General features: G+C 44.6%; 1 protein-coding gene across 7 annotated transcripts in view; it reads right to left on the bottom strand.

Annotated features, from left to right (window-relative positions):
- The window catches only part of prr36b (proline rich 36b), a 39,285-nt gene that overhangs the window by 11,822 nt on the left and 16,948 nt on the right, over window positions 1-10,515 (bottom strand). For 4 of the 7 annotated variants that reach the window (XM_070438536.1, XM_024136726.2, XM_024136728.2 and 1 more), the window contains 2 exons: window positions 6,496-7,212; window positions 6,048-6,135 (listed from right to left, as the gene is read on the bottom strand). In XM_070438536.1, coding sequence (XP_070294637.1) covers window positions 6,048-6,135; window positions 6,496-7,117 — 710 coding nt within the window. In that variant the 5' untranslated portion in view covers window positions 7,118-7,212. The remainder of the gene's footprint in view (window positions 1-6,047; window positions 6,136-6,495; window positions 7,213-10,515) is intronic. The other 3 variants (XM_024136727.2, XM_024136729.2, XM_024136731.2) reach the window with 1 other exon arrangement.

Here is a 10,515-nt window from a genome sequence, read left to right as displayed (position 1 = left end):
TACACTGTACACGACTGGCACAGCTATATTACACTGTACACGACTGGCACAGCTATATTACACTGTACACGACTGGCAGCCTACTGCTCTATTACTGTTCAGTACAGCAGGACAAGGGAGAGAGAACCACCACCACCTCTTCTCCTAGCCTTTCATGGATTCCTCCAAATTCACAGACCACCACCGACGCCCCTTACTCAATATAGGCCCAACAATGCACTGTTCATTTTATTTCACCTTTATTTAAACAGGAAGGCCAGTTGAGAACAAGGTCTCAAGCCATGACGTGCAACATGTTCAGCTACACACTACACTCCTCCCCCATCCCCACAGTCACACTGGTTAAACACCATTAAATAACATTGTATTTGTCAGTGTACAGCAGGTATAAAAGGTGCAGTGAAATGCTTATGTGCTAGCTTCCTCAACAACGCAGTACATTAATCAATACCAGAGTCAAGTAAAAAATAACAATAGAAGTAATAAAACCAGAAATAAATAAATAATAATAAACACCAAAATAAGACTGTAAAGTTGGCTAGGCGCTAGCAACAGGGCAACGGCCGTTGGCGCCATTTTGTTGTTGGACTACGTGCACACATACAGCCTCCCAGCAATACAGGCCTGCACAGCATATACACAACACTAGCATACGCATGCAAGCAAATCCACATCATCTCAACTATTCTCAAAACACACATACCTTCCCCCACACCACCCACTGTGTCCAACACCACATAATGACTTCTTTTCCAGCATACACTAAATCAGACCCAGAGGTTTCCTGTCACAAGCTGTAGATCTAACATTATACAGGCAATCAGAATCAAACAGGGGACATGCACACAGCGAGTACAAACACAGCCCTACAACAGGGTTGGCTTGAGCAAATGTGTGCACACCTCATCACACAGACAAATTGGTACTAGAGGTCGACCGACCTTTATTACACCTTTATTTAACTAGGCAAGTCAGTTAAGAACACATTCTTATTTTCAATGACGGCCTAGGAACGGTGGGTTAACTGCCTTGTTCAGGGACAGAACGACAGATTTTTACCTTGTCAGCTCAGGGATTCAATCTTGCAACCTTACGGTTAACTAGTCCAACGCTCTAACCACCTGCCTCACGAGGAGCGAATACACAATACGAGGAGCGAATTCATTCAAACAGCACTTTCGTGCGTTTTGTCAGTAGCTCTTCGCAATGCTTCAAGCATTGTGCTGTTCATAACTTCAAGCCTATCAACTCCTGAGATTAGGCTGGTGTAACCGATGTGAAACGGCTAGCTAGTTAGCGGGGTGAGCGCTAATAGCGTTTCAAACGTCACTCGCTCTGAGACTTGGAGTAGTTGTTCCCCTTGCTCTGCATGGGTAGCGCTGCTTCGAGGGTGGCTGTTGTCGATGTGTTCCTGGTTCGAGCCCAGGTAGCGGCGAGGAGAGGGATGGAAGCTATACTGTTACACTGGCAATACTAAAGTGCCTATAAGAACATCCAATAGTCAAAGGTATATGAAATACAAATCGTAGAGAGAGAAATAGTCCTATAATAACTACAACCTAAAACTTCTTAACTGGGAATATTGAAGACTCATGTTAAAAACTTCTTTGGGATAGGGGGCAGCATTTTCACTTTTGGATGAATTGGTGCCCAAATTGAACGGCCTCCTACTCTGTCCCAGACTATTGGATAGAAAACACTCTGAAGTTTCTAAAACCGTTTGAATCATGTCTGTGAGTATAACAGAACTCATTTGGCAGGCAAACTTCCAGAAAGTGAAAGTGAAAACAGAAAGTGAAAAATCTGAAATGGGTCGATGGGAAAGTCATCGCCTATTCAAATCTCTGTCATTTATGGATCTGTATGCACTTCATACGCCTTCCACTAGATGTCAACAGTCGGTAGAACGTGGAATGAAGCCTATAGTGTGGTGTGGGGCCAGATAGGAGCTATTGGAGTGACTGGTCTGGCAGATTGCCAGTTCCTGGCCACGCACGCTAGGCATGTGATGTCCATGTTTGCCATGAGTTATATAGACATGAAGAAATGCTCCGGTTGGGACGTTATTGGATATATATGATAACAACACCCTAAAGATTGATTCTTTACTAATTTTGACCAGTTTATTCGACTAGTAATATAACTTTTTGAAGATTTCATCCGACGTTTGCCTTCAATGCGCCGGTGTTTGGACACGTGTACTACACATGCTAGATAAAGTTGCTAATATAAAGTTGCTAAGTTGCTAAAAAACCGATTTATTGTGGAACTAGGATTCCTGGCATTGCATTCTGATGAAGATATTCAAAGGGAATATTTATGATGTAATTTCGTATTTCTGTTGACTCCAACATGGAGGAGTAATGTTTTGTATTTTTGAGCGCCGTCTCAGATTATTGCATGGTGTGCTTTGACTGAAGTTTTTTTTTTTTTTTTAATCTGACACAGCGGTTGCATTAAGAACCAGTGTATCTTTAATTATATGTAAAACATGTATCTTTCATCAAAGTTTATGATGAGTATTTATGTTAGATGCGGGCTCTAAAATTTCTCTGGATATTTGGGAGCCATTTCTAAACATGGCGCCAATGTAAACCAAGATTTGTGGCTATGCACATCATCGAACAAAACATAAATGTATTGTGTAACATGATGTCATATGAGTGTCTTCTGATGAAGATGTTCAAAGGTTAGTGATTAATTTTCTCTATTTCTGGGTTTTGTGAAAGCTATCTTTGCTGGGGAAAAAATGGCTGTGTGTTTTTTTGGAATGGTGGTGAGCTAACATAAAATATGTTGTGTTTTCGCTGTAAAACATTTTAAAAATCGGACATGTTGCCTGGATTCACAAGATGTTTATCTTCATTTGCTGTATTGGACTTGTTAATGTGTGAAAGTTAAACATTTCTAAAAAAATATTTTTGAATTTCGCGCGCTGCCTTTTCAGGGGGTTCCGGCTAGCGGAACTTGTGTCCTAGAAAGGTTAAAAGGAACCACCAGCTTTCATATGTTCTCATGTTCTGAGCAAGGAACTTAAACGTTAGCTTTCTTACATGGCACATATTGCCCTTTTACTTTCTTCTCCAACACTTTGTTTTTGCATAATTTAAACCAAATTGAAAATGTTTCATTATTTATTTGAGGCTAAATTGATTTCATTGATGTAATGTAATGTAATGTAAATGTATTATATTAAGTTAAAATAAGTGTTCATTCAGTATTGTTGTAATTGTCATTATTACAAATAAATAAATAAATAAAAATCGGCATCGGCTTTTTTTTGGGTCCTCCAATAATCGGTATTGAAAAATCATATTCGGTCGACCTCTAATTGGTACTGCAAAAACAAACGGCACACACACACATCGCGGCCAAATAGTGTTCACACCTCTACTACACCCACCAACCAGGATGTAGTGACAGGTATTAAGCGCTACTGTAAAAGGAGAGGTGGAAAACTGAGATATCGTGTGCTGCTGCAGACTAGTCATTTCACACACATATTTTCAGCTGCCACCGACAAAGTATGAGGTTGAACTTCAGAATCAATCAGATGTGTCACCAGCAGACTGGATCTAGTGTTGAGGGGTCAGAGGAGTGAGACTAAAACAGAACAAAAAGCGTAACAGTTTCAGGACAAACAGAACACAGACCGGACTTGCTAAATGTCAACGGAACCAAAACAAAACAGCCATGATGCGTAGGGCTGGTACAACTATTGTATAATTGTGTAACCAACAATTATGAGCAATATCCAGGAACAAAATAATCATCATAATCGTCTTAATATCGTCATTTTAGGCGACGGGGATTCAAGTTCATATCAAAGTATACACGGCGTGTACAAAATATCCGGAACACCATTCCTTTTGCGCTAAGAACAGCCTCAATTCGTCGGGTATGGACTGTCGAAAGCTTCCCACAGTCTTGCCCATTCACCCTCTGAATGGAACACATACACAATCCATGTCTCGATCATATCAAGACTTAAGAATCTATCTGTAACCTGTCTCCTCCCTTTCATCTACACAGATTGAAAGGGAGGAGACAGGTGACCTCAATAAGGGATCACAGCTTTCACCTGGACAATGTCATGGAAAGGTGTTCCTAATGTTTTGTACCCTATAGCAGTTTGTTATTTTTACATGAATTGGGTCAAGTTGGTAGCTTAATCATTTTACGAGCAAAACAGCATGGTTGGGAGAGAAGTTCCAAGCGGTCAAAACCAGAGTCCTATATTTATAACTTTTAGAATGGACACCATGTTAATGCCTTTGAGCATTTCATTTGCCCATTCATGATGAGAATTTGGAATCTTGTACATAGCATTGTTTAAAATTCAGAAATTCTGTGAWTTGCTATTGGTCAACATTGCACACGGGGAGTTATTATCGCTGCCATGGAACGCAGGGTCATGTAAATGCATAATAATATGCATAAACTTCAATGTCCAAACGTTTCAAATATATGGCTCTGTTAAAAACCATTTGTTTGTGAGATGGGAGTGTCACCAAAGCTGTGTCGTATTCATTAAGTATCTCGTAGGACATTTTCAAAAATACATTACAAGCGCCAAACATTTGTTCTATAAAAATCACAATTAAGACAACCATGGCCATTTGCATGACATTTAGCCTAGTGGTTATTCTAGAATTGTCACAGCCATAATGATGTGATTCAGTCAAATTAGATTTAGGCCATTTGTAGCTGTAGGATCGTAAAAAAAAAAATATATATATATATATTTGCTTTCCAAACTTTTCTGTCTGATAACAAAATCTCCTAAAGAGTGAACTTGAATAAATTGAGGGACAAAATGAGTATTGTGTGTGAGAGAGTCAGCGGTCTCCGTGAGCAGGGAGACAGGCGGTGGCTGATATGCCAGAACGTATCCACTCTGCACTCATACGCTCATCTGATACAGACATGCATTAAAGAGGGAGCAGGAAGGGAAGGGGCTAAATCTAATTACAGCAGAGATTTATGACCCTGTCACAGTCTATTACCCCCCCAATGCAGGCTGGCTGGGTACACAACGCTCACTGCACCCATCAGCCTCCAAGCTATCTCCCTCAGCCATATGTTGCACAACGCAAAATGAACTGTTTTGTTCCGTAATGCATGGATTAAATTTCCCGCTTACCTCATAGTTTAACTTCAACAGAGATTGTCGCACTCGCAAAAAATGCTAAAACCGCTATCTGTTGACTAGTATGTACTCGCTAGATCCTACTAGATTGTTGGAGGGGGAGCTATGAAAAGTAAGAGACCACAGTTCCCTTGGTACACAAACAACCCAGAAGGGGAAAGGGGGGTTGGGCAGGGGGAGTGAGGGCCTATTCAAAGAACAGCCAAACACCTTAGGACATCCCTGATCATCCTCCCCTCTTCACAGACAACAGGCTTGTTGAGCCACCTCGCAGGAGCCCATGACTCTCTGGAGTTCCTCCCTGGGGTTACGCTCGTCTCTGCTGGAACGCCACACAGCGTGACTCAGGTACTGTCTGGGCCTAATCTGACCTGATTCTACTCACTGCCAAACAGAGGTCCAAAACAGCCTGTTCTGTCTGCTGGAGTTGGTTATTATTTATTCTGAGGGGTGCAGACTAATCTCTGGATGCGATTTGCAAACCCAAAACAGCGCTGCGAGACCTGGCTCAGAGTGACTGCTGGCCTACTTCTGAGGACTTCTTAAAGCCCCTCTCTGTGTAGGGACATTGTGCCTGTTTCTCCAGAGTTTTTAACCAGTCCCTTTCAGCCTGCAACATTCCCAAATGAAGCAACTGCTTCTCAGTCGCAACTGGAGCGTTACGCTGAATTTATTAAAACAATTCATTACTGCTGTTGTAGTTGCACATGTATTGCACAGTGAATTGAAGTCGGCATCAAACAAAAGGCTGCCCAGCTAGGTAGACAGACAGCTTTTGCCTGCAGGAAGCCTGAAGTGAGGACCAATTACATACAACTGCCTACTATGTTGTTATCTACACACTCACAGTCTCTCCCCAGGGGAGGGGCTACGAGCTCTACGCCAATGGTTGGCCTACCTGGTTGTCTTGGAAACAGGAGGCCTATCAGGCTTGGGAGCAGCGGCAGTGCTGGGCTTGGTGGTAGCTGCAGAGACAGGCCGGGGAGCTGGGGAGATGAGATATGGGAAGGTGAGGAAGAGAGGGAAGGACAAAGACAGATATACAACATGAGTAAGATTATTTCACTTGAAAGACGCAGCCAATGATTTACATCATAACATTTATTTCCTGAGGAACCAGGCCAATGTATTTCTATATTTATTGCAGTCATTCCAGCGTGTCATACATCTTCAACTGAATCCATCTGGATGTGCTGTATGCCAACCTTCACAGTACAAAGTCATACTTTGCCTCAGGGAAAATGTACATTTGCTGTGTACAGAAGACAATTGGCAACTGATGACAAATGCAAGGCTTTGGGTAGCTTTCAGTGACTGAAAATTACTGGTCCTAAATGTTTGCCTACCTGTGGGCTTCTTAGCAGCGGTGGTGGTGGCTTTGACACCATTAGTTGGCGCCGCAGGTGTCTTCTTTGCTGCTGTTCCTGTGGTCGCCTTCACCCCGTTGGTGGCAGCAGGAGCCGACGTAGGGCGGGTGGTGCCCGCTGGCTTCTTCTCACCAACCTTGGCGCTGGTCTTAGTGGTAGTGGCAACGGCTGTGCCTACGGGACTCTTGGGCGTGCTCTTCTCTGGGGCTCCAGTGGTCGTCTTCTTGGACACTCCGTTGGCATGTGGCTTGGAAACCCCGTTGGTCAGTCGACTCTGGGCAGTGTTGGGTCGAGACCCTGGTCCGGTCGTGGTCTTAATTGTGGCGGTGGTCCCAGGCTTCGCCTTAGCAGCGGGGGCCTTGGTCTTGGCTTTCGGGTCTGCTGCAGCCTTGCTGTTCCCCGTCTTGGTGGGGGCCACCTGGGCTGGCTCTGGATGAGGCTCTCCCTGCCCCATCTCTCCCTGCTGGCCAACTCCCTCCGTCTGAGGTGCAGGCGCAGCCTGGTTAGGCTCCTCTCCCATCGCAACTGGCTCGTTTACCGGATCGGCGTCCAGTGCTTCCATTGGCTCCATCGCTGCCGTGGCAACCCCATCCGGTTTCATCTCCCCTCAGTCCTGGCTGTCYGTCTCTRCAGAGGAGGGCTGGAGAGCTTGAGACTGAAGATGGTGACTGCACTCAGGCGATGGTGGAGTCTGATCTGGCAAAGAGAAGAGAATAGTATCGTCAGGCTGTAACAAGACTGGACATGCATGACACTGAGCCTTCAGATCAGCAGACAGGCCACAGAGGGATCAGATAAAGGCTTTCCTACAGACAGATATACAGACAAACACTACATACGGTGTATGCAGAAATATTGTTTTGAAAGTAGAGAAAATGTGTTTACGGTCAATGATCCGAACAGATTAGGAGCAGACAGAACAGGATGTGCCATTCTGCAGAGAGCTTCATTGCTAAAAAACCCTGGAGGGAACTCTCTCTCACACATGATACATGTGTGACAATATATTCTGGGGGAAGAGATAGGGGACAACTATAAAAAAATTATGTAGACACATTCTAATCTAAGTACAAACTCAAGGAAAAACTGAGAGCTAGCAAATCTTTTAAACATTAACAAGCCAGAGAATGCACTTGAGTGCATTATATCCTAGGTCTACATACAGAATAGGCATCAGACCCACTAGTCTGGAACACAAGCCTTCCTTCAACTGAAGCGAGGGGAATAGCAAAAATCCCTTCCACTCCTAACAAACCGAGTCAGAAGGCGCGCTCTCTCTACAACATGCTCTAGTTCATCAGACAAGACCGCAAAGCTAAGGAACCACACGCCACTCAGATGTGGTGAACCAAACCACTTACAATGGAGATGTAAAGGTCACGCTGGGGGGAAAAGACATGCATGTCAAGCATGTAAACAATGCCATAAGCACTGACTAGCAGGCAGTCTCGCTGGGGAAGTACCATAAACACAGATGCTTTGCTGTCAGGGTGGAGAGGTAAGGCCTGCAGTGTGGAGCAGAGGCCTAATAACAGGGAAACGTAAAGAGTCAGTTGTCTGACAGGACAGGAGACTTGGCTCCACGGTGAAGCAACACTGACGTAGAGGAAGTGGCTTGGCCTGAGGAGCGTGGGAACAGGAGAGGGGATACAGTCTGCAAAGTTTGGAACGACAGTGCGCTGCTCGGACTCTAGAAGGCCTCTCCACTTCCACTCAGCCCCTCTCTCCCCCATACCCAGATGCTGCTGCTCCCCCTCCTTTCTAGAGGAGAGTCTTTATACTGTCAGCTTCCTGGAACCACTCCCCACACAGCCCCCCTTTCTCTCTGCTCTCATCYCTTACTCATCCTCTAAAACTAAATACGTTACTGTGCCTTCCTTCGTTCCCCTGCCAAACCTCCCATTTTCTCCAAGCCTTTTCCTCAACTTCCCCCACCCTCGCACTCTCTCTACCCCTCTGTTCTCTGTTTGCGTTCACACAGATGGCCTGAGCAGCTGAGCAAGGCCAGAGGGGAAGAGAGAGAGAGGGAAAGGGAAAAGCCCTCGGGGAGAAAATCCATACCGCAAGTAGCACACACACATACACAGTGACAGACCTCAGACAACACAGTGGCAGTGAGAGGGGGAGGAGAGAGCCCTGCCACAGCACACAGGGCAATCAGCTTAATTGAGTGACACACCAGTCACATTTGGAGTGAGGTGTGTGTGTGTTGGATGCAAGTGAAAGCAACAGCAACCGTGTTTCACACATTTACATGTTAAGCTCAATCCAACAGAGACGCTCTGTTCAAGAACACCTAGTCCTCACACCATGCTGCTCTGCCTATAACAGAGCTCTACACTAACATCAGACGCCTGCCCTGACTCCAACCCTTCAAAAATAAAAACAACAAAATCTAACTCCAGATTGACACCAGGGACTCACACACGTCGATAGCCCTGACAACTCAACTAGAAAAAATTAAGTTAAATCCAATCGGTGCCTTGCTCCCTCTACCTCCCCTTCCTGTGTTCTGAACGGTTCTATTCCTGCACTTTCTGAACAGCCAGACTGTGCTTTTCCCAGCTCTGCTCTGTTGTGGTGATAAATCTCCAGCCCTCAGCCAGAGGAACACTGCTCTGCTCTTTTTCCTCCAGTGGGGAGATTACACAGCTCTAGTCTAAGGCCCTCGCCCCATCTACATCACCCTATGTAGTAAGGAACATACAACTACGCCCAATGATACATGTGTTGGCACTGGCAATATTTTTGACTGACTTTGGACAACCCTGCAATGTTGTAGTTGTCTTTGGTGAAATATTTTTGGATTGTCTTTGCAGTCATGCTTGATTAGAGATGGATGAMGTTAGGATTCCCTGTTCGTAAAACATCTCAARCTGATTCTCCACAGATGGTAGTGTGTTAGATATACTTTGTTCATTGGAGTGGGATATCAGAAGCTGTCGGCTGCTAAACGGCTAGAGGATGTGAGTTGTAGCCTAGATAGAAGATGACAAGGGTCAACCAGCTGCATCACAACCCCAAGGACGCTCGCCACCCCCCAAGAGAGGAACAACTTCCTGTCCATGTTGTCTGGAGGACTCATCGTTATTTAGGGAAGCAATAAAGAGAGGAAGAGGAGTCCAGACATATGTTGTTACTGTCATGTAGAGTTGCATGTTTTTATATATACATCCTTAGCTGAGGTTCAGAAAGATAAATACATTATCGTTTTATTTTTATTTATTTTTTAATGTCCTTTGGACAGTGATGGTTTCGATATCTTCCCAAACAGCCGCTCCATCTTATCAAACTGCATCTCACATAACATTCTCTACAAGCCTCACCGATGAGCAACACAGATACAGAGAACAAACACACAGGTCATGAAATACTACGCGCACACACACCACCAAGGGCAGGGGTTCACTGTCATGTCAAGGACAAACCAAACAATAGGATGAACACACACCTTTATCTCATTATTGTTAATCAAATCATGGACAAGACGCTCAATGCACTTCAGCAGCTGACGATAGAAAACCAGCTGGGCAAAGTATGATCATCCTCCAAGAGCCATATTCAATGTAAACTAACCTGCCCCCGTGTGTCTCAGACACTTACAGGCCTATACTGATATCTGGCAGGCCTCCAACAGCACTGGGAGATCCCAGCTTTTCTGATTGTCTAGACTGTTTGGAGGCCTGCAGATATCAGTTAGGCCTGTAAGTGTCTGGAGACACACGGGGGCAGGTTAGTTTACATTGAATATGGCTCTTGGAGGATGATCATACTTTGCCCAGCTGGTTTTCTATCGTCAGCTGCTGAAGTGCATTGAGCGTCTTGTCCATGATTTGATTAACAATAATGAGATAAAGGTGTGTGTTCATCCTATTGTTTGGTTTGTCCTTGACATGACAGTGAACCCTGCCCTTGGTGGTGTGTGTGCGCGTAGTATTTCATGACCTGTGTGTTTGTTCTCTGTATCTGTGTTGCTCATCGTGAGGCTTGTAGAGAATG

Source organism: Salvelinus sp. IW2-2015, unplaced genomic scaffold (assembly GCF_002910315.2).
Source record: "Salvelinus sp. IW2-2015 unplaced genomic scaffold, ASM291031v2 Un_scaffold998, whole genome shotgun sequence".
NCBI lineage: Eukaryota > Metazoa > Chordata > Actinopteri > Salmoniformes > Salmonidae > Salvelinus > Salvelinus sp. IW2-2015.
This window is presented reverse-complemented; position numbering and strand designations above follow the sequence as displayed.